This window comes from Dama dama, chromosome 1, assembly GCF_033118175.1.
Source record: "Dama dama isolate Ldn47 chromosome 1, ASM3311817v1, whole genome shotgun sequence".
NCBI lineage: Eukaryota > Metazoa > Chordata > Mammalia > Artiodactyla > Cervidae > Dama > Dama dama.
Window position 1 is genome coordinate 64,066,157 of NC_083681.1, and position 26,380 is coordinate 64,092,536.

At 39.2% G+C, this 26,380-nt stretch overlaps 1 protein-coding gene across 1 annotated transcript; it reads right to left on the reverse strand.

Annotated features, from left to right (window-relative positions):
* Window positions 1-642: 642 nt before the first annotated feature.
* APIP (APAF1 interacting protein) lies at window positions 643-26,285 on the reverse strand. The gene is made up of 7 exons (XM_061151813.1): window positions 26,029-26,285; window positions 13,440-13,540; window positions 7,840-7,888; window positions 6,612-6,729; window positions 4,791-4,926; window positions 1,511-1,678; window positions 643-945 (listed from the first exon to the last, which is right to left on the reverse strand). Exons 1-7 carry the CDS (start codon window positions 26,083-26,085, stop codon window positions 846-848), a joined length of 729 nt encoding a protein of 242 aa, XP_061007796.1. The 5' UTR covers window positions 26,086-26,285; the 3' UTR covers window positions 643-845.
* Between the last annotated feature and the right edge of the window lie 95 nt (window positions 26,286-26,380).

Consider the following 26,380-nt stretch of genomic DNA (forward strand, 5'->3'; position numbering starts at 1 on the left):
GTAAATGAACTTGAATGGGTGAAGATGATTTTGGAGATGGTGCGTTATTTTCTCTCCCAATTAAAAGTATTAACCAAATAAAACCTTATGATCAAGATGATGTTGCTTTTGGCTACATTAAAAAAAGCATTTTCTGATTACATCTCTGGGTTGGTCACGGTTTATGTCATCGGGAGAGTTTGAGTTAATATCACTTGAACTTTACAACTAATATAACATGACTGCTCTACATCACAATATAGGGAAATCTGTACAGCATATAGAGGAAATCTATAAAAGTGATCTGACATCAGCATTGAGTAGTACATCTGGTCTTAACTTTTCATGTAAATTTATGTTACCAATATTAAAATTAAAAAATGCTTATTCTGTAATTTAGTGGAAATTTTTCCAATGGATTCTATTATCATCAACAACTTTAAAGAGTAATAGGAATTCTCTGGGAGTATATACCAAAAAAGATTAATTCAAAGGGAAATATTTTGCCATTAAGGGGTTTAGAAATAAACATAAAAAACATTCATGGGACTTCTTGTGTAGTTCAGATTCCTCGCTTCCACTCTAGGGGGCACGGGTTTGATCCCTGATTGGTGAACTAGGACCCCATATGCAGGACAGCGCAGCCAAAAAACCCAAAACACATTCATTATAAAAATTTTATTCCATTGCATTGTCATTTAAAATTATAAGAATGTAAGGAAATATCACCCAGTGTCAGAAAATCTGCAGTGTTTAGTGACAAATCAATAGTTTCATAGACATTTTCAATTCATTTAAAAAGTCATGTCATTTATGTAATAATTAAGATAAACTTTATCTCTTTATATAGTAAACTTCCACTTGACTTATACAAGTTCATTTTCTCCAGCGGGAAGCTGTGTAGGGTCCAGCCCTACTTGCTTCATTGATACGGCAACATCAAACAAATAGTCGTAACACTCACACCTGTTTAGAAAAATAAAAAGCAAAAAGCATTAAAAGTGTTTAGTCAGAGTTCTCTACTTCTAATAATCGTATTTTCCCTCTGCATCAAGTGAACCCTGTCCCTGGTAATTTCCGCAACCCCCCTCAATTATATGCAAAGGGTTTCTTATTTTGTCTCTGACATTATTAAAAAAAGGAATCATACCGTACTATGCCACCATACTATATACTTCTCAGGAAATAAAAGAGAGTTTAAAATATACTACTTACCTAAATTTAATATTTTTTATTATGTGCCATTTTTATAAATAAATGTAGCAAACCATTCTAGCCCTCAACTGAGAGAACAAGAGCAGTTGCTCCTTCTTTATATCAAAGAGCACAGTGCCCTGCCAAATAACAGCTGATCTGAAAATTATTTCGTAACAAAATAATATATAATACAAATAAAATATCTGGAAATAATAATGATAAACTATCAAATTGGCTTAAATTCAGATTAAACCAATTTGACCAGTGACACCAAAGAAACCATACTTCTTTAAAGTGTGGTGTCTGGCCCTGATGTTCTCTGGTTTACACTTACATGGTTTTAGCCTTCTCCCACGTCTCTCCCCAGACGTAGACTCCATGCCGTCTGACTAGCACTGCGCAGGAGTCTGGGTAATCATTCATTGCTTCAGCCATGCGCTCTTTGAGGTCTTTCTCCTCAGGTGTATTCTCAATAATAGGTACTACTAACATATCATCATATCTGTAAGACAAAACATGCCATTTGTTCTCCTTTTTAAAACATGTATGGATATGAGAGTTGGACTATAAAGAAAGCTGAGCGCCAAAGAATTGATGCTTTTGAACTGTGGTGTTGGAGAAGACTCTTGGAGAGAACCTTGGACTGCAAGGAGATCCAACCAGTCCACCCTGAAGGAGATCAGTCCTGGGTGTTTATTGGAAGGACTGATGTTGAAGCTGAAACTCCAATACTTTGGCCACCTGATGCGAAGAGCTGACTCATTGGAAAAGACCCTGATGCTGGGAAAGCTTGAGGGCAGGAGGAGAAGGGGACGACAGAGGATGTGATGGTTGGATGGCATCACCGATTCAATGGACATGGGTTTGGGTAAACTCCAGGAGCTGGTGATGGACAGGGAGGCCTGGTGTGCTGCGGTTCATGGGGTCGCAAAGAGTCGGACATGACTGAGCAACTGAACAGAACTGAACTGATTCATATCTAAAACTCATAACTTTTTCAAATAATAAGTTAGACATTCTCTTTATATCAGAGAAGCCACTCCAAATTATGAACAAGATGTTGCATGTTAGTCTGTGTATCCTGCATGAACAACTATATCAAAAGACGCCTTCGGAATCTGGCAGGCATTGTTCTAATCCTAAGTAGAAGTGGCAGAAATTTGTACAGGATACCAAAACCTAACAAAGAAATTATCAAGATCATACAAGTATTTCCGTGAAGCATAGAGAATCATAATGTTTTGAACATAGGAAGGATTAACAACTGAACTACTTAAAGCAGGAATTTCTCAACAGTACGAAATTATTTTATTCTACCTCTGCAGGACCCCCAAAGTGTCTTGGATAGGCAAATAAATAAATACATGTGTGGTTATATTCCTGGGATAGCAAAAACCTTTGGAGAGAACCATTAAGGGTATGATAACATTTTTAGAATGTTCTCAAATCTGTGATGTTAGAACTTATTTTTACCTTATTTTTAGTAAGTACATGTGATGAAATCAAAATATGCATTTTTCGTTTTTTGTTTCTGTAATAATACTTAAGCAAATAATTTGTCACTGGTAAAGTTACAACTATTTCTGAAGTCATTTACAACCAATCAAAACTCAGACATATTTTCCTTTAAACATGAACTTCTCTTGCCTTGTTAATCTATCATCTGCTTTTTCACCTCCCTCTGTAATGGCTAAATTTAACCAAAATAAGTTCTATCAATAAACTATCAGAAATTACTACTTTAGGGAAGGTACAGAATAAATAGCAGTCATGTAATAAAGAACTTGGCCAATCATTATCATTAACAGAATGAGGTTGCCCATTATTTCACTTAAGTAAAACAGAGGTAATTATAAAATATCCTTAAATGTGGAAGGAAAAATTGCTAGTCCCAAGTCTTTCCTAGTATTGGCCATGAAAACCACAAACTTATATTTTCCTCTACCATACACCCAACAGTCAGAAATAGCTCCAGGTGCAAAATAATTCCACAATAAAAGACGACCTGAAAGCTAATCCAGTCCGATCTACTCCTTTTACAGGAGCAGAGCCGGGGGTAGTCCTCCAACCAAAGAACGTTCTTTTCACCCTTCCATAGGCATTCGCCTTCAAAAGGGAGGACAGTTATATTTAACATGGTTACCTCCCCAATAAGAATTAGACATTTGAAAGTTATCATTATTTTTAAGATGCACTTAAAATTTTTTTAAAGTAGAGTAGAAAATGTAAAAACTCTCTCCTTTTTCCTACTTCATCCAGCTTCTTTTGCCCCTTCTTTTGACCGGATACTTAGGATTCTACCCAAAACCCGATGAAGTACCACTGCCCAGGAGCTGTGATAATGATCGTTACTGATTTCCCAGCCAGGCTCAAACAGAATTGCAAAAACATCTCAAAAAACTTTGTACTCTTTAAGTTCCAAAACAGTCAACATAATATATAAAAAGTATATACACTGTGATGCATAACAAATTGCATCTTTGCATTCGCGTCATTCTTTTTTCCACCAATTCCAAAGGCTCTCTGCTGTGCTCTGCTCCTCTACCCACCGTTTCACATGTTCTTCTGACCTATTTTTATTTCTTCACTGAAGCAATCAAATGCCGATGAAATTGCTAACACATAAATGCCTCTCCTTCAAGACCCAGATGTGGAAAAGGCAGTATGTGGCTATGCTTTAGTATGTACACTTTCATAATTTAAATATTTAACTTCTGTAAGTAGGTGTTTCCCAGTGCTGAGGAATGCTTTAGGCACACAATAAATATGAACTAAAATCAAGTCAAATGAACTTCTCAGCACACTAGTTTAAACACGTACTATCTATTACGTGCAGTAACAGTAACATACTGCCATAAGAACACTTGGGTGAAACTGGCACCCTTTTCCACTCAACAAGAAAAAGTGGATTCAGCCCCTTTAGGAAATTAAGAAAGGTGAAGGTCCAGGAACAAGAATGCCCAAACATTTAGATGAAATGCTGAGCCTGTCCCTGAGTCCCAGGAACATGTTTCTTCATGTCACTATATTCTAGATTGATGAATAATGGCTACATTTTTGTGGGCTGGTAGATTTAGCTAATTTTGTCTAAAGGGCCTCTGTTCTATATTATCTATGCCTCTTTCCACACTGAAAATTATAAGCATATAGAGATCTAAATTAAAATAATTATAAAAGTTTTTTCAAATGAAAATTTTCCAGAAATACTACATGAAATCCAAACGAAGCATAAACTTGAGTCAGAGCTGAAACTTCCTGAAGACAAACTGAAGGTGAGGAGCGCTTATTCTCGGGTTGTTTCAATACAGGAACACAGTCTTTCCATCTCTACAGAAATCTCAGCCCAGGCCTTTTCTTTTTACTCCAACAAACATTTCGTTATTCATGTTGGCAATTATTTACCAAGGCTGGGTTGGGAATGGGGAGAAGGAAGGGAGGCATCTGATTTGTGTCACCAAGAATAGATCTGGAAGTATAATATTAAGTGGGGTATTAACTAACACAGATCCATAACATCGCATTAAATACATACAAACATCAGGATCCCGTTTATCACAAGGAGGAGAAATACTGTTCAAATTATTTAAGCAAAAAAAAGGGGGGGGTGGAAATACCTGTAATACCCTCCCGAGGTACATTTCTTTATTCCTTTGATCATCTCTTGATGTGTAATTTTAAACTCCTTTCCTGGGAAGACAAGGGTGGCCATGACAGCAGCTTTAGAGTGGGTATGGATCACAGCACCTGCTCCTGGGGTGGGGGTGGGGGGAAGAATATAGTCACATGCTCAGTGAAAAGTAAATTACCCTTTTTAAAGAGTTTATATATATATACACACACACATATTTATATATGGTTATGGATTTGTTTTTTTTTTGGCCTGGAATAATAAGTTGGCAGTGGGTAGGAGAGGAGGAAGGGAGGTAGGAAAGGGAAATACTAATAGAAGAGTCAGAAAGCGAAAAGAAGAAACATTAAACTGTATCCAGCAAGTGGACAACGCGCGCAATACTTTATACATGCTCAAAAACATTTTTTAGATGGTCTGAAGTACAGGTATTATAATAATGGAGATCATTATCATAATACTATGACCACTCAACTAGGGATTCCTATGTCTCCTTTAAAGATGTTTTCTCTTTCTTTCATCACAACAACCATCTCTCCCATTTAACGGTCAAGGCTTTGAGGCTCAGAGATTGCTAAATAACTTGTCCATGGTTATTTAAATACACTGTCCAACTTTAGACAGTAGTTGAAAACTTGGATTTGAACCCAGGTCAGTCTGACCCTTGATCAAGATAGGCTTTAAAGTGGTGTAGGCCACATCTTGGTGACATAAGGGATGATTGGGATTTTAAGATATAGATGCAATGGGTTTACCTAAAAAAGAATTTGTATGCTATAAAACTCAGTAATGTCTATTTTTGCAACTGGAAGTTTATTTATAACTTTTTTGCTAGTAAAGATTCTTCAGGCTGGCAGAATGTGCTGCTGAAGTTTCCTCCTGTCAACAGTAGCTGGTAATGTCTGGGAACAGACCATAGCATGATTATTCACTGTATACTGATTTCATCCAGGGGCTATACTAAAGCATGGTCTTTATGACTTCATTGCACTGACTAAGTATTTAGTACTGACTAAGTCAGTACTTCAGTTATACTTTCTTGTTTTTATATTGTCCTTTAGGTTCAACCTTTCTAGGTTCGTTTTCTACCACAATTTCTGGGAATTACTAATAAAATGAGTCATACTTTTGTCATATAGTAAATTTTTCAAAAAAGAAAGAACCACTCCCACTGAAGTAAAGAAAAGACCATGATTTTCCCTCCTTTGTAGTGTGATTAATTTCTACCACAAGTTCGCAGAGGTATAACTCTAAACTAAGAGTAGGAATTGGATTGTATATATAATAGTTAGTTGGTTAATTTGACAATCTAGTGGAGTCATACTCATCTAGATTGGAATTCTGGTCCCAATACTCACTAGCTGTTTATTTTGGGAAAATCTTCCCAGAGCCTCTGTCCTCTCATGTATAAAACGAAGTATTAATGGACCTTCCACAGAGGCTGATGTGAGGACTAAATCAATTAACACGTTTAGAATTCTTGCACATAGCAGGTATTTAAGAAATTTGAATTTTGAATGGCAACAATAATTGCCATTATTTAGGGGGCAGTTCTATTGTTTAGTCACTAAGACATGTCTGACTCTTTTACAGTCCCATGGATTATAGCCTGCCAGGATTATAGTCCATGGGATTTTCCAGGGAAGAATATTAGAGTGGGTTGCCATTTCCCTCTCCAGGGGATCTTCCCTACCCATGTATCTCCTGCATAAGAGGAGGATTCTTTATCACTGAGCCAACCAGGGAAGCCCATTTAGGGGAGTCTACTCTGCAAATATTCTGTATGTTGAGTACATTCTCTACCAACCTCTCATTGTGTAAGCATTCATGAAAAGAGGAGTACACTGGCTTTTTTTAAGATTCTTAGATGGCGGAGGTCCACTTATGTCCTTTTCATTGATGTCACAAACAAACATGTCTTCAGGCTATTTAGAGAAGTGAAAAGAAAAAACTTCATAAAATATCAATGAGAAATATCTTCTTTCTTGTTTGTCAATAGTGTACATATACAGTGTTGATATATGTGTAACTCATTTTAAATATTTATATAAGTATAGATTCTCCCTCAAAAATATGTAGCCTTTTTGAGAAATAAAAAAATGTTTTCTACTAGCCAAAATAATCTCAAAAGAGTTAAAAAAATCCACCTTTAGAATTTGAAGAAAAAAATTGATATGGAAAATTTAATATGCAAGTATGAGGTTATCATTTCATTGATTTAATTTCTCAGTTTTGCCATGTAATTTCACAACTATATTTCAGAGAGACTTATATAATCACTATTTTAGAATGGGTATTATATATTTTTTTCATATTTCATAATATAAGAGGAAAAATAGAGAATAAAATTTTCTTATTCCTTGAGAATCTTACCTGGTACTCAGAAATGCTAATCTCGATGAGGCACATTATTTTTTAAGTTCTAAGGAATTATGTAGATCCACAGGTTTTCCCTAGTAATACATGCATATTTCTGACTTGTAACTTTCATTTGCCAGGGTTTATTATAAACTACAATATAAATTATTTATTAATGAAGCATTATGCCTTAGAGAAAATTAAGTATTTGTACTTGTTTTAACTCTATTCTGGGCATTACTCGAGCGTTAATATAGAAGGGGTCCTCTCAAAATTTTGAAACAAAGTTTTATAACTTTGGAAGAGCTTTGCCATTATTAAATACGAGTCAATTTGGTCCATTTGGTCCAATCTGACTAACCTATTAGCCTGATAAAGATGGTGTTACAATGCTGCAGTTACAATCATTTTTTATTATGATTTAAGACTACACTATTCACTTTTGCCCTCTAGAGTCTGAAAGAAAATTTAGAACACCTGGTGACATGCAGGATCATTACCACCTCAAAAAATTTAGTAGTTACTGAACAAATGTTTGTTGATTAGTTATTTAAATTATCACAATATAATTTCCCTTCAAAACTAATATTTCTTTTAATATTAATTCCATTTCACAAAACAATAATCAGGTAGAGAAGAGCAGACATTTAGTTTTAAGAAGGATCCCTTTACCATACCTGAATCCGTTCCTTTTGCACTCCTGAAGGAGCAATGTAGATTTCATTGCTGGTGGTACAAAATATAGAAATTGGTATTTATTTAACTCTATTGTTTTACTTTTGCAAAAAGAAAAGTGTATCCTTGCAGTCCAATCGTTAATCATCTTTATAAATCAAGTCATACAAATAGCAGCTTTATTCAATTAATGGAATAGGCTGTACAGAAAGAACAGCAAGCTACTTTAATGTCTTTATAATGCTGGTGACACAGTAAAATGTTGATAGTTGCTTCTGTCTTCTACATTTTCATGTAAAGTTCTTTATTTCTTTTTATGGTGCAAAATTAATGGTAACCAGGCTTTCATCTAGTTAGGATAAATACAAATCTGAAAACACAAGTCTTTAGCATCTTTAAACATCAATAAGCAGAGCTGATCTTGCTAGACATGGAACACAGTATTTCTAAAATCCAATCAGAGGAAAATATGCTCACTCAAAGTCTTGCAAGGAATCAGGTTTAATTTTGTTGTCTGAAATGCTCTTACTACAAAACATGAAGTTCAGAGACCTCTGCTGGATGGCTGGTTAAATTACAGCTTTAACCCTGGGCTACTGTTTTGGGTGGAACACTATGCTTCCTAGTTGAAAAACACTTCCATCTTGTGAAAATACATGGTAACAATGCTAAAACAATTGCAGAAAGTTAAAAATGTAAAGGGCGTGCTTACATCTGGAGATCTCTGTTATACAGCACTTGTGCTAAGGGAGGGTGCATTACCACAACTTGCTTTCAAATTTGATTTGGAAATTAATTTCAAAATCTTCTCTGAATTCTCTCCACCCTCAACAAAGATCCTCTGGCTCATGTATCAGTTTCAGTTGCTGCTAGAGGGTGTTAATAATGCAAACGAAGGAAATATCAGCACCTGCATGCTCCAGCTTCTGCCACTGAGGCATGGACTAGGGACACTAAATCAGTGTTAACTGTTTCTGAAGGAGACTCCTAGGGCTTCCCAGGTGGCGCTAGTGGTAAAGAACCCACCTGCCAATGCAGGAGATGTATGAGCCACGGGTTCAATCCCTGGGTAGGGAAGATTCCCCTGGAGGAAGGCATGGCAACCCACTCCAGTATTCTTACCTAGAGAATCCCATGGATAGAGGAGCCTGGCGGGCTACAGCCCACAGGGTTGCAAAGGATCAGACAGGACTGAAGCAACTTGGCAGGAACACACACAAGAGACTCACAGACTTAGAGAACGAACTTACAGTTGCCGGGGGGAAGGGTGGGGGAAGGGACAATTAGGGAGTTTGGACATGTACATACTACTGTATTTTAAATGGATAACCAACAAGAACCTACTGTATAGCACATGGAACTCTGCTCAGTGCTATGTGGCAGCCTGGATGGGAGGGGACTTTGAAGGAGACTGGATACATGTGTATGTATGGATGAGTCTATCTGCTGTCCACCTGAAACTATTTCAACACTGTTAATTGGCTATACTCCAATACAAAATAAAGAGTTAAAAAAATATCAACTGTTTCCCATAGAAAATGAGGATGACTGGCTATACTGCATCAAGCTGCTGAAGTTGGGGTTACAAATAAACCTATAGACTTGGAACTGACAAAATGTATGGAAGTTCCTTTAAGGTCTACTCATAAATTAAGGTCTAGAAAATAAATGCTGGATAAGAAAGTGAAAGTGTTAGTCGTTCAGTCGTGTCCGACTCTTTGTGATACCATGAAATTGTAGTCCACCAGGCTCCTCTGTCCATGTAATTTTCCAGACAAGAATACTGGAGTGGGTAGCCATTCCCTTCTCCAGGGGAATCTTCTCGACCCACGGATCAAACCCAGGTCTTCAGCATTGCAGGCTAACTCTTTACCATCTGAGTCACCAGGGAAGCCCAAAATGTCTGATAAAGAGAGTGAAATCCAAAACACAGTAAGCTTTGTTCAAGCATTCATTTTCACAAAGTAGTTACTGCTTTATAATTTTGTTGCCTAAGAAAATCATAGAGTGGCATTCCTCTAGAACCAATGGCAATGCATAGGGATCATATTGTTAAAAAGGACCCCTTATAAATACCAGAGATCCAAATCTTCTGTCCTCATGTAACATGAAGAACATGATTGGTACATAGCCCAATCACCCCTGCTGGTAAGTGGACTTGTAGGTCTTCTCGTGCAGGAAAGTATTTATGCAGCCCCGGGAAAAGACCCAGATAAAGTTCACAACAGTCTGCTGTCAATAAGCCCTCAGTAGTGAAAGCATGGAATCCTAACCACTGGACCACCAGGGAATTCCCTGGTATGCTAAATCTGTTTTTATTACTACCTTTGTAAAAGAGACATCAGTTTAGAGTTCGGTCAACTTTGATTAAAAGATTAGCTGAATAGATTTTAGAAAAAAATATATTTACACCTACAAGGAAGGAGATATCCGGATAAAAATACAAAGATGATAGAGCTTTTATTTTGGGAAGGACACATGCTAAAGACTAAAAGTAAAGTATTTCTTGGGACTGTAAGCCACAAACGGAAAGCATGTTGAGTTTCAAGGTATCACGTTTGGGAATTTATTTTCTCCACACTCCCTGCTCTTTCACTATGTGGTGAGCAGGGGGACAAAACGCAAGAGTTCATAATACATGTACATGTACTGCTTCTACTCTTATTTACTTAAAAAAATCCTTTAAATCTTATTATGCTTCAATTACCTTACCTACAATATGGGTTTATTAATTCTAATTCTAGTAGCTTACAACAGGATTAATGTTTCTGACACATAAAAACATTATGTTGTGAAAACAGGAAATGTGAAATGTGAAAGGCAGGAGCCCAACCTAAACACAATGGCTGCTAAGTATCCTGGAATAGCCTTGACTACTGTTATCTTCTTGGTCCTCCATTTCTTCTGATTTAACACTCATTTGTGTCTTAAGCTGTCTTTTCTCGTGTGGCACCACACATTAGGAGCATATAAACTGGACTGATAGCAGCCAAACCTTGGAAATGTAATTAATTTCATTTTCTCCGAACGGCTTATTGCCACACTTACTATGGAAACATCATCTATTGGGTTTGTGTTCCATTCCAAATATATCTGCTCTGAAGCATCAGAAAAAAACTTTCACTAATGAGAGAATATTAATATCATTGATAAAATTATTGATATGGGTCTACAAAGTCATTTAAATATTAGGGATAAAATTCAACATTTTACTACAAATTACCCATTTTACTCTATAAAGCACAAATTTAGTAAGATCCTAAATGCCGTGACATACCATCGTGGCTGTTTTCACCTGTGACCTCCAGGCGGCACTCCTCACCAATTAGGAATCTAATAACAAGCATTTTACAAATACAATGCAACTTCCCTACAAATTGACTATAATGCTACAAAGTCAACTCATTTTAAAATGCGACCCCTCAGTGCTTTAGCATAACCACACACAATTTTAGTGACTGGCTCTACATTTTAAATACATAGTCTTTTATATCTTTATGATACAAAAAATTTCCTCTTGAGATCTGCAATGGCCCCTTGCTACATTCTGTTTTCAATTTTGCTATTTTTTTTTTAAGAGTCAATTGGAAAAAGTTATTTTAATTCAGTTTGGTAGAAATCTTTGTTTCTTACATATGTACGTGTGTGTGTGTGTATGTGTTTAGTCGTGTCTGACTCTTTGTGACCCCATGGACTGTAGCCCACCAGGCTCCTCTGTCCATGGAATTTTCCAGGCAAGAATACTGGAATGGGTTGCCATTTCCTATTAGTGGGGATCTTCCTGACCCAGGGATCTAACCCGTATCTACTGTGTCTCCTGAATTGGCAGGTGGATTTTTTTTTTACCACTGCACTGCCTGTGTATGTGTGTGCACGCTCAGTCACGTCCAACTCTTTGTGGGCCCATGGACTGTAGCCTGCCAGGCTCCTCTGTCCATAGAATTTGGGGACTGCAGTCTGCTAGGCTCTTCTGTCTATGGAATTTTCAGGCAAGAAATACTGGAGTGGGTTGCCATTTCCTACTCCAGGGGATCCTCTTGACCCAGGGATCGAACCTGAGTCTCATGCATTGGCAAGTGGATTCTTCACCACTGTGCCATCTGGGAAACCCTTATTTATACACGTACAAACTAGCGTTTCTGTCAATGCAATTAAAAAGCAGGTTACTAACAGCAAGGTTTAGAATATGATTTATTATAAATAATACAGCTCAAAAACAAAATTACTAGTACTCAACTCCTAAATGAAAAAATGAAACAACTATAGTAACAACAAGTGTTGTTATAGGACTTTGTTGTGAACAGGTCAACCTGAAAGTTTTGGCAAAATACTCTGAAAACCTGTGAAATACTGATTGACACATGAGCACTAGGCTGATCGCAAGCGGACCCATGTAATGAAGGTACCACGTACTACGTGCAACAGGACCTTTGCAGACCAAGAGCCTCCCTACATAGGAACTCTGACAGCTGTTGAGTAAGGCTTCTCCTGCCGTTTCCTACAGTTTTAATTATATTTCTTGAGTTTCTTGGTAATTTGAAGCACATGAAGTTTCAGTGGCATCATCTGTGGTATGCCACAAAGTCCCTTTTGTCCAAAATGTTCTGATTATGGAAACTCCCCTGGTGGTTCAGTGATTAAGAAGCCATGCTTCCAATGCAAGGGGCGAGAGCTCAATTCCTAGCTGGGGAACTAAGATAGTGCATGTTGCGAGGCCAAAAAAAAAAAAAAATCTTTACTGATTACATTTTACATTCCATTCTTTTCTAAACAATGCAGCCTCCTTGGAGGTGTTACTCTATATATTCAATATCACATAAATATTGTAATAGTCCAATTTTGTTAAAGAAAGTGAATTAGGATAAAGAAATAAATCAAATTACTCAATTTAATATTCAGCCTCCAGACAATTAGTATTCCTAAAACATTTCAAGAGGAAAAATATTAATCCTGTTCCAGAAACACTTAAGGGAATGAGATTCTACAACCTTTGCTTTCATTGTAAGTAGGTTACTTATTTTTTCATCCTCTTAAAGGAATGACACTGAATAAATCTAATGAACAATTAAATACTATTTATTCCTTCTACTTCAAGTTAAATACCTTTTGTTTTGTCCTGTGAGCAACATGGACCTGCAGGTATTAAGTCCATTAATAACGATACATGTAGTTAGAAAGGCATATTGCCTTTTTTTTTACTCAAAATGTAACTTTTAGGATTTTTGGATGGTTAACAATCGGTATCTAAGTGACTCTGAAATTCGTTTCTGAACCTTTGAAACAAATCCTGTCTACCCAGAGGGGATCCTTTATAGTTCCAGACATGAACACATCCAGCAGCATGTTCGTTAACTTTGGTACTCCAAAGACTGAGGACCAAATTATCTGGATTACAAATTGTGACTCTTAAGTCCACAGGTATTTACTATATATGCAACATCTAGAGCACACTTACTCCATTTGGTAATGCAAATACCTATTTCTCTATTTAGAAACTAAATACCTTGAGCACCATAAGAAACTGATCATCAGCTGTTCTTTGACATAATACACGTTAGGCTCTTGGTGGTCTGCTTATATGGAGAATCAGCCGGGAACTTACCCATGCTTCAAGCTAATTCCTCCTCCGGTCCCAGTGACCCAGCCCAAATGGTAGAACTGCTTGCAAAGCTCTGGGATCAGGTATCTTGGATGTTCCTTGTCCTTGAAAAGAAGATAATGATTTCTAAATAGACATTATTTTATTAAGTAACTATTACAATAAGTTACTTGATATCTTACTATAACATATATAACATATAATTACATACTTACTATAATATATACTATATAGTATATACTTACTATATAGTAGATATCTCTAGTAAAAAACCAATTTAAGGAAGTTTAAGAAAATCTACCATAAAGAGGGTACCATGAGAGAGAAAACTATTACAAAATATACTTTGTTTTTAATGTTTGGAAAGTGGATCTACCATATTGTTTGGCAACCTAGAATCATTCAGTTAAGGGCCACACAGTCCAGTACTAAGGAACAAGTTATAACAATGAGGTGGGGAAATGCCAGATTATATTACAAAGGGTCTTACTGGAATGGTTGAAATAAAATAGAATCTAGTGCTGAAAGAGGTACACTTCAGTCTACCCAGAAGATTTCTTTAAACAAAACATCTTATTCAAAACACCTCATTAAGGCATGATGTACATGATATATACTATGATAGTTATTTGTTCATCTTCTCTGTGTTGGTTCAATTTTATTTATTTTTCTAAAAAAAAGTCCTTTTCCCATAGTAATTATACTGTTTTCTATTATTACAAAATCAATGTATACTCATTACGGAATATAAGTCAAGAAAATGACATAAAAAGCACTCAGAAGCAATCATAATTAATAGTTCCTAGGCCCCATTCTATGAAGGTATATGTTGGGATAACATCTTACTGTTTAAGATGTTATATAAGTAATATATGAGATGTAATTGACATATAACATTATGTTTCAGATGTACAACATGATGATTCCACATTTATATAGATGGTGAAATAATCAGTACCATAAATCTAACTGAAATAAAAGCCCCACTTTTATATATGTCTGGTGATTATTTGTTTAGAAAAAGAAAATAAAGCATTTCCTCCTCTTTGGTAAAGCTAAAATGAATGAAAACAAAAACAATAATAAAGAAATACCATGAATTCCATTTTGGCAGTAATGATTTACAACCCTTACCTTGAAAACAACTAAAACAGCTGAATAAATTATTTTGAATAGTATTTCAAAATATGCTGCTTAGCTGGCTGGAAAATAAAGTTTCACAAGGGCCATTAAAGAAAAGAGTGAGTTTACCTGGGAGGGAAGTAGGCTCTTAAACTTCCTTGAAGGCATCTGCAAAACTCTGGTGACCTAGTGCTTCAATTTTGATAGCTACAAAAGTCACTAGATGCACAAGATAAAACCTAAGGTGTGCTCCAAGCGGGGCATCCAATAGAAAATTCCTACATACACATGGGACCCCAAGGGACTATACTCTCCAGATTAAAGTGAACAAGAAATAGATGCACTGTGCAACAAATCACAGTCAGAAAACCTGCCAATAGACATCTCAGCACTGGGTAAAGGGGAAAAAATATCTGAGTCCAATTTTAGTATATGTGCTGCCAAAGTGAGCACTATCTGAGTCCAAAGAGGGGTTATTATTGAACCGACAACATTTTCAGCTTCTTATATGAGTATCCGAAATTATGGTATTTTCCCATATTCGCTGTTAATATTATACATACATATTTTAGATAAGTATTGCTAATGATAATTTGATGGAGCAGACTTAAGAATATAAAATTAAGGATATGGGAAAGTTGACATTTTTTAAAGTTCTGATTCAGCACAGGCTTCGGGGTTGATCGCTTACATGACCTCGGGCCTCGGTTTTGTTGCTGTTGTTGTTTAGTTGCTCAGTAGTGTCTGGCTCTTTTGTGACCCCCCCTGCACTGTAGCCTACTAGGCTGCTCTGTCCATGGGATTCTCCAAGCAAGAATACTGGAGTAGGTTGCCATTTCCTTCTCCAGGGGATCGTCCCTACCCAGAGATCGAAACAGTGTCTCCTGCATTGGCAGATGGATTCTTTACCACTGAGCCAGCAGGGAAGCCCAGGCCTCAGTTTACTCATCCATTAAATGAGAACATGTTGAGGATTAAAATGACATATAATGGATATATCCAATCCCAAAGAAAGACAATGCCAAAGAATGTTCAAACCACAACTGCACTCATCTCACATGCTAGCAAAGTAATGCTCAAAATTCTCCCAACCAGGTTTCAACAGTATGTGAACCGTGAACTTCCAGATGTTCAAGCTGGATTTAGAAAAGGCAGAGGAACCAGTGATCAAATTGCCAACATCTGTTGGATCATCGAAAAAGCAAGAGACTTCCAGAAAAACATCTACTTCTGCTTTATTGACTATGCCAAAGCCTTTGATTGCACAGATCACAACAAACTATGGGAAATTCTTAAAGAGACGGGAATACCAGACCACCTGACCTGCCTCTTCAGAAATCTGTATGCAGGTTAAGAAGCAACAGTTAGAACTGGACATGGAACAACAGACTGGTTCCGAATCGGGAAAGGAATACGTCAAGGCTGTATATTGTCACCCTGCTTATTTAACTTATATGCAGAGTACATCATGCAAAATGTCGGGCTGGGTGAAGCACAAGCTGGAATCAAGATTACTGGGAGAATTATCAATAACCTTAGATATGCACCACCCTTATGGCAGAAAGCCAGGAGGAATTAAAAGCCTCTTGATGAAAGTGAGAGAGAAGAGTGATAAAGTTGGCTTAAAACAACATTCAGAGAACTCAGATCATGGCATCCGGTCCCATCACTTCATGGCAAATAGATGGGGAAACAATGGAAACAGTGACAGACTTTATCTTCTTGGGCTCCACAATCACTGCAGATGGTGACTGCAGCCATGAAATCAACAGACGCTTGTTCCTTGGAAGAAAAACTGACAAACCTAGACAGCATATTAAAAAGCAGAGACAATACTTTGCCAACAAAGGTCCATCTGGTCAAAACTGAGAGTCAATTTCTAGGCAGATTGATATGAAGTCCAAGGGTCCCTGAGGAGAGAGGGGTCTGGAATTCTCAAGGAGGAGGAAAGGACAAACTTTGGTTGTTGTTTTTCTTTTTTCCTGTACTAGGGATTATATAACCACAATGTATCCTGCTTGAGGACAGTTTCTCCTTCCTGAAAACTTCCTGGCTAGTCCTGTTATTTTAAAATGTAAATTATGGGAGTGGGTCTAGTAAGATCTTTACAACCTTGAGACATTCTTTTGATTTATTGTAATGACTCATTAAAGTATATAACTCCCTTGCTAACACTAGTGAGGGGGGCACTCTCCGTCCCCCTTCTGATGTCTGTGTCAGAAGCTTTCTCTGTCCCTTTTTATACTTAAATAAAACTCTGCTGCACAAAAGCTCTTGAGTGATCAAGCCTGATCCCTGGTCCCGAAGCTAAATCTTCTTTGGAGATCACAAATCCAACATCGTTCACCATAAGCTATCAAAGCTATGGTTTTTCCAGTAGTCATGTATGGATGTGAGTGTTGGACTATAAAGTAAGCTGAGCACCGAAGAATGCTTTTGAACTGTGGCGTTGGAGAAGGCTCTCGAGAGTCGCTTGGACTGCAAGGAGACCCAAGCAGTCCATCCTAAAGGAGATCAGTCCTGGGTGTTCATTGGAAGGACTGATGCTGAAGCTGAAACTCCAATACTTTGGCCACCTGATGTGAAAAACTGACTCACTGGCAAAGACCCTGATGCTGGGAAAGATTGAAGGCGTGATGAGAAGGGGGTGACAGAGGATGAGATGGATGTCATCATCGACTCAATGGACATGAGTTTGAGTAAGCTCCGGGAGCTGGTGATGGACAGGGAAGCCTGGCGTGCTGCAACCCATGAGGTCGCAAAGAGTCGGACACGACTGAGTGACTGAACTGAACTGATAATGGATATAAGGCAGGCAGCACAATGTGTATCTCAATGTTAATTTCCTCTCCACTTTAATAAATGAAAAATTTCTGAATTAAAGTGAATAATAAAGCTATGTTGGTTTTTCTAATTTCTTCCTTTTTAAATCTAGTCAAAATTGCTGATGCCTTGTATAACTTGCTATTTCCTTTTTTTAGGAATATAAATGATATTTTAATTACATACTAAAATGCAGTCAATGAGAAGTCTCCTGCAGCTTTCAATCCTTAAAACCATCAATTTGGACAGCAAGTTGCAAACATTATAGGTAATAGCCTGTTATTAAGGGCCTCCTGTTTCTCTTTTGTCTTTCCAATACTGACATATTAGAATCATTAGCCAGCTTCCTGTTACAGGAGTAACAATGATAAGGCAGCTGTTGTTAGTAAAGTTTCATTCAAACCCACAAAATTACAATTTCAAAAAAAATAATCACTTCGCAGCAGGAACCAAGAGAGGTATATTTACTAAAAATGCAGTCATTTAAGTTGCCCAGAATGGTAAGAAAAGTAAAAATCAGAATACCTACTTTGTAAGAATCGATAAGAAACATTTAGTTAGTATTTAGCTTTCCCCTGAATGTCAACAGTATTCAGTTCAGTTCAGTTCAGTCGCTCAGTCATCCGACTTTCTGTGACCCCATGAACTGCAGCACACCAGGCCTCCCTGTCCATCACCAACTCCCAGAGTCCACCCAAACCCATGTCCATCGAGTTGGTGATGTCATCCAGCCATCTCATCTTCTGTCGTCCCCTTCCCCTCCTGCCCTCAATCTTTCCCAGCATCAGGGTCTTTTCAAATGAGTCAGCTCTTCGCACCTCGTGGCCAAAGTATTGGAGTTTCAGCTTCAACATCACTCCTTCCAATGAACACCCAGGACTGACCTCCTTTAGGATGGACTGGTTGGATCTCCTTGCAGTCCAAGGGACTCAAGAGTCTTTTCCAACACCACAGTTCAAAAGCATCAATTCTTTGGCGCTCAGCTTTCTTCATAGTCCAACTCTCACATCCATACATGACCACTGGAAAAACCATAGCCTTGACTAGATGGACCTTTGTTGGCAAAGTAATGTCTCTGCTTTTTAATATACTGTCTAGGTTGGTCATAACTTTCCTTCCATGGAGTAAACATCTTTTAATTTCATGGCTGCAGTTACCATTTGAAGTGATTTTGGAGCCCCAAAAAATAAAGTCAGCCACTGTTTCCCCATCTATTTGCCATGAAGTGATGGGACTGGATGCCATGATCTTAGTTTTCTGAATGTTGAGCTTTAAGCCAACTTTTTCATTCTCCTCTTACACTTTCATCAAGAGGCTCTTTAGTTCTTCTTCACTTTCTGCCCTAAGGGTGGTATTATCTGCATATTTGAGGTTAATGATATTTTTCTTGGCAATCTTGATTCCAGCTTGTGCTTCCTCCAGCCCAGCATTTCTCATGATGTACACTCTGCATATAAGTTAAACAAGCAGGTGACAATATACAGCCTTGACGTACTCCTTTTCCTAATTGGAACCAGTCTGTTGTTCTGTGTCCAGTTCTAACTGTTGCTTCCTAACCTGCATACAGGTTTCTCAAAGAGACAGGTCAGGTGTTCTGGTATTCCAATCTCTTTCAGAATTTTCCACAGTTAATTGTGATCCACGCAGTCAAAGGCTTTGGCATAGTCAATAAAGCAGAAATAGATGTTTTTCTGGAACTCTCTTGCTTTTTCAATGATCCAATAGTATTGTTTGTTATTGTTAAGTCTGATTTTTCACTTAGAATAAGGATTTTGAAAGATATATTTAAAGTTAGCATGCAATCAACTTCTTACAGTACAGGTTCCATACAATTGGGGGGAACATTTAACAGTATTCTGTATATATATGTACATGTTCTTCACTTCATGGCAAATAGATGGGGAAACAATGGAAACAGTGGCTGACTTCATTTTTCTGGGCTCCAAAATCACTGCAGATGGTAATTATAGCCATGACATTAAAAGACACTTGCTCCTTGGAAGGAAAGTTATGACCAACCTAGACAGTATATTAAAAAGCAGAGACATTACTTTGACCACAAAGGTCCATCTAGTCAAGGCTATGGTTTTCCAGTAGTCATGTATGGATGTGAGAGTTGGACTATAATGAAAGCTGAGCACTGAAGAATTGATGCTTTTGAACTGTGGTGTTGGAAAAGACTCTTGAGAGTCCCTTGGACTGCAAGGAGATCCAGCCAGTCCATCCTAAAGGAGATTAGTCCTGGATGTTCATTGGAGGGACTGATGTTGAAGCTGAAACTCCAATACTTTGGCCACGTGATGTGAAGAGCTGACTCATCTGAAAAGACCCTGATGCTGGGAAAGCTTGAGGGCAGGAGGAGAAGGGGACGACAGCAGATGAGATGGCTGGATGGCATCACCGACTCCATGGACATGGGTTTGGGTGGACTCTGGGAGTTGGTGATGGACATGGAGGCCTGGTTTGCTGCGGTTCATGGGCTTGCAAGGAGTCGGACACATCTGAGCGACTGAACTGAACTGAATTGATACATGTTTTAATTTAATTCAAGGTTAATTGTTTTACAATATTGTGGTGGTTTTTGCCACACATTGACATGAATCAGCCATGGGTGTACATGTGTCCCCCCCTCCCCACCCTAAACTCCCCTCTCACCTCCCTCCCCACCCCATCCATCTGGGTTATTTGGTATATATTAAAAACTAAGGCCTAAACAGTTTTTGAATCAATATTTCATTTCCCCAAATTTTCAATCGAGTTATTGTTGTGACCCAAGAATGAAAGAGCAGATAAAATCATGGAGGGTCTTGGAATGCAGGAACAGAAAAACCAGACCCTCATCATACTTCCCTCTCCTGTGTTTTAACTATTAATGGATTTCAGGTCCTCCTGAGCAGTATAACCTGTCTCCCCTCTGACCCCATAGGAAGAAGGTATATGTGCTTTTCTCCCCACCCAGTATATGTGCTTCATCCAATCAGCAAATGACCCACAAGACCCCTATCCCACTCCTTGTAACCTGGGTATAAAAGTGGACTAAGGACCCTGTTCAACGTCAGTTCTCCCTTGAGCTGGCCGGCTGTTCTAAACAGCATCTCCCACTCTAATAAACTTTATTTCCCTCTCATGCTGTCTCATGTCTGGAAATTCTTTTCCAACCCAAGCCCAGACCACGACAGTTATTTTAAGGAAATCAGCCTCAAATGTCACTGAGATACCTGCTCACAGCCAGCCATGGCTCTAATCTCCTCCACCCTTTCTTTCAATTTAAGCATAATAGAGGTATGTGTTTCTCAGAGGTTTTCCTGGCGGGGACTCTCTTACAATCATAAAATGAACACCTGTGAAAGGCTTTTTAGCCCATCAACTAATGAGGGAATCAAAAAGATCATACAACTTTGTTTACCAAAGAGAACTCAAAACACATACACATGAAAATAATCAGGATCCTGGATTTACAAATAAATAATAAAGAGAAACTGGACAATATCCACTACAGCAATAAATTGAATCTCTATCAGTTCAGTTCAGTTGCTCAGTCATGTCCCGACTCTGAGACCCCATGGACTGCAGCACGCCAGGCTTCGCTGTTCATCACCAACTCCTGGAGCTTACTCAAACTCATGTCCATTGAGTCGGTGATGCCATCCAACCATCTCATCCTCTATAGTCCCCTTCTCCTCCTGCCCTCAATCTTTCCCAGCATCAAGGTATTTTCAAATCAGTCAGTTCTTCACATCAGGTGGCCAAAGTATTGGAGTTTCAGCTTTAGCATCAGTCCTTCCAATGAATAATCAGGACTGGTTTCCTTTTAGGATGGACTGCTTGGATCTCCTTGCAGTCCAAGAGACTCTCAAGAGTCTTCTCCAACACCACAGTTCAAAAGCATCAATTCTTCGACGCTCAGCCTTCTTTATGGTCCAACACTCACATCCACACATGACTAGTGAAAAAACCATAGCTTTGATTAGACAGATCTTTGTTGGCAAAGTAATTTCTCTGCTTTTTAATATGCCTCTGTCTAGGTTGGTCATAGCTTTTCTTCCAAGGAGCAAGCGTCTTTTAATTTCACGGCTGCAATCACCATCTGCAGTGATTTTGGAGCCAAAGAAAATAAAGGCTCTCACTGTTTCCACTGTTTCCCCATCTATTTGCCATGAAGTGATGGAACTGGATGTCATGATCTTTGTTTTTTGAATGTTGAGTTTTAAGTCAACTTTGTCACTTTCCTCTTTTACTTTCATTAAGAGGCTTTTTAGTTCCCCTTCGCTTCCTGCCATAAGGGTGGTTATCATATGCGTATCTGAGGTTATTGATATTTCTCCTGGCAACCTTGATTCCAGCTTGTGCTTTATCCAGCTTGGCATTTCGCATGATGTACTCTAAATATAAGTTAAATAAGCAAGGTGACAATATACAGCCTTGACATACTCCTTTCCCAATTTGAAGCCAGTTCACTGTTCCATGTCCGGTTCTAACTGTTGCTTCTTGACTTGCATAGATTTCTCAGGAGGCAGATAAGGCTGTCTGTTATTCCTATCTCTTGAAGAATTTTCCACACTTTGTTGTGATCCACACAGTCAAATGCTTTGACATAGTCAATAAAGGAGAAATAGATGTTTTTCTGGAACTCTCTTGCCTTTTGATTCAACAGATGTTGGCAATTTGATTTCCCGTTCCTCTGCCTTTTCCAAGTCCAGCTTGAACATCTGGAAGGTATCGGTTCACTTACTGTTGAAGCATCTCATTGAAGAGATTAACACACTCCTTCTGAAGGCTGGACATTTCTTTGGAGATTTTTGCAAGACTGAAGACCCGTTCACTTTACGTCCCCACTGCATCTCCCTCTCCATTCTGCCTTTCGACTTTAGTTCTTCCTTGCTTCTTTCTCTCTAAACTATAAAAGAACCTGGCATCCAGACCCCAATAAGACGGCTATTTTGAGGTGCTAGCATGCCATCTTCTCAGTCTGCTGGCTCCCCAATTAAAGTTTCTTCCTTGCCTCAACACCTTGTCTCTCGATCCATTGGCCTATTGTGCGGGGAACAGAGCAAGCTTGGACTTGATGACACAAGGAGCCTGGCTTTAATTCTGATATCCACTAGCCAAGTGCCCTATGGCAAGTCAGTGACTCTTTCTGGGTATCGAGTTCCTTCTATTAATAATCTGGATGAGTGATTCCTAGACTTCTGAATTTCACCATCAGTAGCTTTTGATGCTGTTGTTCTTTAAATTTTAGGGACTGACATAAGATTGCCAAGTTACGACATAATATGTAATCGTCTACTATCACATTCTTCAAAAAAGAAAGTGTACGTTTAACATAAAAAAAGAGTAGGATGTATAATGTCAGAATAAAAGGTAGTCCTTTAAATTGAATGCAGTTAATTTTGTGGAATTCCCTTTCCCATCATCCTAGCTTTTCTTACTTTATAATAGTAGAGTGTAAAGCTCTCACAGACTTAAATTTGGTGAGGATGAACGTTATCTTTTCTTATTTGCCTTCTTTGCTACCACTTCTCCATTTCCGGCCAGCTTACCCTTCACTCTATTTTTAGTACTAATATAATACACTACTTTGATCACTTAAACTTTCCTCAAATCATTTAATGCTCAGATACCATGTCCTGGATCTGTTATTTAAGTCCTTCTGCTTTTTTGCTCCAATTTAACTTTCAAATATTTTCATTTTTTTACATGACTCTCTCAGTTCTAGTCCACCTACGTAGTTATCAACCTCCAGGATGGCCCTTAATGATGACCCCAGTTTCCTGGTTTCCACATCCTGGTATAGATTTCCATCCCAAATTGTATGGGGCTGGTCTGTGTTAAGACAGAGAAGTGATAGTATGTCACTTCCGATGTCAGGTTACTAAAGACTACAGCTTCTGTCTTCTGTGCTCTCCTTTGGATCACCAGCTGCCATGTTATAGGGTATTACCTATGCAGAAGACCATACAGGGAAGAACTGAGGCTTTGGCCAATAAAATGGGAGGAACAGAGGGCTGCCAGTAACTTTGTGAGCTTGGAAGCACATCCCAGCTGCAGTCAAGGTTTGAATATCTGAAGCTCTAGTTGACAGCTTCACTGCCATCTCACGAGAAACTTTAAGCCAGAACCCTGAGCTAAATTCTCTTGCATTCCTAATTGTCAGAAACTGTGTGAGACAATGATTATGTGTTATGCCTAAGTTTTGGAATACTTGCTATGCAGCAACAGATGATTAAGACACATTATCTTGACAGCCAAGAATACAACTTTTTCTCTTTGCACTCTTATTGCTCATGCTGGATCTCCAATTATCCCAATTCTAGCTGTCAAATTCTTGCTTATCAGCCTTCACACCCACTTCCCCTATGATTCCTTCTCTCATCTTCTCAGGCAGAAGTGATTCTTCCTCAAACTCTGTGTCATGGCAATTGCCCTTTGTACCTTTTTTGTGTACCTATTGAATAGCCTTCTCATTCACTTAACAAACCTTTACTGAAGACCCTGAAGAAATAAAAATGAGTAAGATGAAATCCTTACCTTGGGGGCTCAAACTCTAGTAAAAATTGTGAAACCACAAAACAATATATAACAAGATGGTCCAGGGCATTATGGGAGTAGAAGCTACTGGTGGGAGGGAGCAGGAGTTGGGAAAGACCACAGAGGAAGGGATACTGGGCTAAGTTTTAATAAAGGATGTGGTGGAGTACGCAGGTATGTGAAGAGGAGAAAGGGCATTTCAGTCAGAGAGAACTTAAGTACCCGCAACCAGAATTAGGTTCTGTGGGATGGAGGCAGGTAAGGATAAAGACTGTAAGGATCTTTCAGGCCACGCACTGGAGTTTGGACTTTATGTTACAGATGGTTGATAACTGCTGAGTCGTTTTAAGTAGAAGATGATTGGATCACATCTTGTTTTTGAAACATTTCTATAGGGGTAGTAAAGAGAAAAGGCTGAAGGAGGACCAAGGAAGCAAAAGACCAGACCAGACAGCTGTGCAAAACAGTTTCAAAAATAAATCTTAAAGTGTGATGGTGGAGATGGATTTGAAAGATAAATAAGTTAAAAAGGATAGGCTTTGGGTAAGAAAACCTAAAAAACACAGGCTTCAAGAAATTCTAAGTTTTCAGTTGGCTGAGTTGCTAAGTGGATAGTGGTACCAGTTTTAAGTATTCCTTGCCTGCCTACCATGCATGAAGCACTTCTGGGAATTCAGTCATGAACAAAACAAAGTCACTGCATTAACGGAATTTATACTCCAGGGGATAGTTTTTTAAAAAGCCATGTTGACTGAAAAAAATAAAAGGCACAACCTCAAAGTTAAGTTTAATTGGGGGCAAAATGAGGACTATAGGCAGGGAGACAGGCTCTCAGTACTGAGGAACTGATCCAAAGTGGTGAGAAGGGAGGTTAGTAGGTAAATTATTTTAGTGAAGGGGAGTTACATGGAATCAAGCCCACATTTTGGCCAAAGGTTGATGTTAATCACCAGAAGATTGATGCTAGTCACGAGGAACAGACGTCTCTGTTAATTCTTTTAGTGCTTTTCTAGATAGGAGAAAAATGCAAAAAATTAAGACTCATAAAATAGTCTCTTGAAAACAACTGTTGGACAGCCTGCTCTGCCAGTTTTTCCTAGAGTATCTCATTCCTGATCTCCTCTCTCAACTCCTTTCAGGGTGTGTTGAAAGTCAGTAACTCCAGCAGGTACTGACCTAACCCTTGCAGAGGCAGACAGTGGGCGAGTTTTTAAATGGCAGTGAAATGAGGAATAAACAAACTGTAGTACGTGGGAAGAGGAAAACAAATAAGAGACTTTGCTAATCTGTTATGTCACTTATTCACACAATAATAGTGGCTGCCAAGAATTTCCCAATAAAACCTGCCACATTACTACTTTTTAATTGGGACCTTCAGCCCCAAGAGATAATAACAGGAGAAATAAAGAAGTGAGTTTCGGGGGGGCTTTCCCTCTCTGCCTCTTAATTAAGGAAGGCTTCTCACGTTGTAACTGTTTATTCTTCTAGTTCTCCTCCATACCCAAGGCCAAGCCCTTAATCATCACTCTGAGCACGTGGGTGTTCCAGAATGAAACGGTATGCGCAGCCCAAGGGTGGATTTTCCTTTTCTGCTTAAGGAAAAATCCTTTTAAAGATCATTCCATAATCAATCTAAACCGAGGTAGTCACAGAACAACTGCACAGAGTAAAACTGCTGGCTACAGTCAGAAGAGATGCCTCCGCGGATGTGTTCCCACTGCCTACTGAGCGGCAAACGAAGGGATGGATGGTCGCCAGGGCGCAGGAAAACAGCAGCAGAACACAGTCCTAAACTCCAATTCCACTCCAGAGCTTCGCGTTTCCCCGAAGGCCTGTCTTTATGTTAAATGGTTCTGAAACACACATTAAAGACGCCCAATGCTCCCCCTCAGTTATTTTTCCCTTTTCAACGTTTGGTGCCCAGCCCTCGCCGCCGAAAAACCCCAGCACTGGAAGCACAGCTCGCCGCGTAGGCCGGGGCCTCAGGTCCACACGCGGGGCAAGAGGCGGCGCACGGTGGTCGCGTCCAGTCTGGCGCAAAGCGCCACCCGGCCGGCGCCTCGCTTCCGCCGCCGGCTCGCCTCCTGGGAATAGAGGGCACCCGCGGCCCCGCCCCTACCTGCGCGCGGCACTGCCGTGAGCAACAGTCTCCCTCTGGAGCGTGAGAGCCAGACATGGCCGGGACTAGCGGTACCCGCGCCTTGCAACCTTCGCAAGGCTCTGCTCCTGGAGCTCCGCCTGGGCCCACGCGACGAGGCCCGAACTGCAATCAGGCGGCTCTGAGGGCAGCCTGGGGACGGAGCGGACAAGATGAAAGGCGGGTCTGCGAGGGCCTCTCTGACCCAACCGCGCAGCCGCCTGGCCGGGAGGCCAACCCGGTTGGAGGCGGGGCTAGAACTTGACTCAGAGGCGCGCAGGCTTCTAGGGGGCGTGTCCCCGAATGGGAGGCGGGGCATGGGCGGGCTTTGATG

What these genes read in the sequence shown, in the direction of transcription:
- APIP (XM_061151813.1), bottom strand. Translation starts at nt 26,085, where the DNA reads ATGTCTGGCTCTCACGCTCCAGAGGGAGACTGTTGCTCACGGCAGTGC. An exon ending in GAATGCTTACACAATGAGAG is followed by an intron (nt 4,927 to 6,611) that starts GTTGGTAGAGAA and finishes CCCCCACCCCAG; the next exon opens with GAGCAGGTGCTGTGATCCAT. An exon ending in ACCTCGGGAGGGTATTACAG is followed by an intron (nt 1,679 to 4,790) that starts GTATTTCCACCC and finishes TTTGTCTTACAG; the next exon opens with ATATGATGATATGTTAGTAG.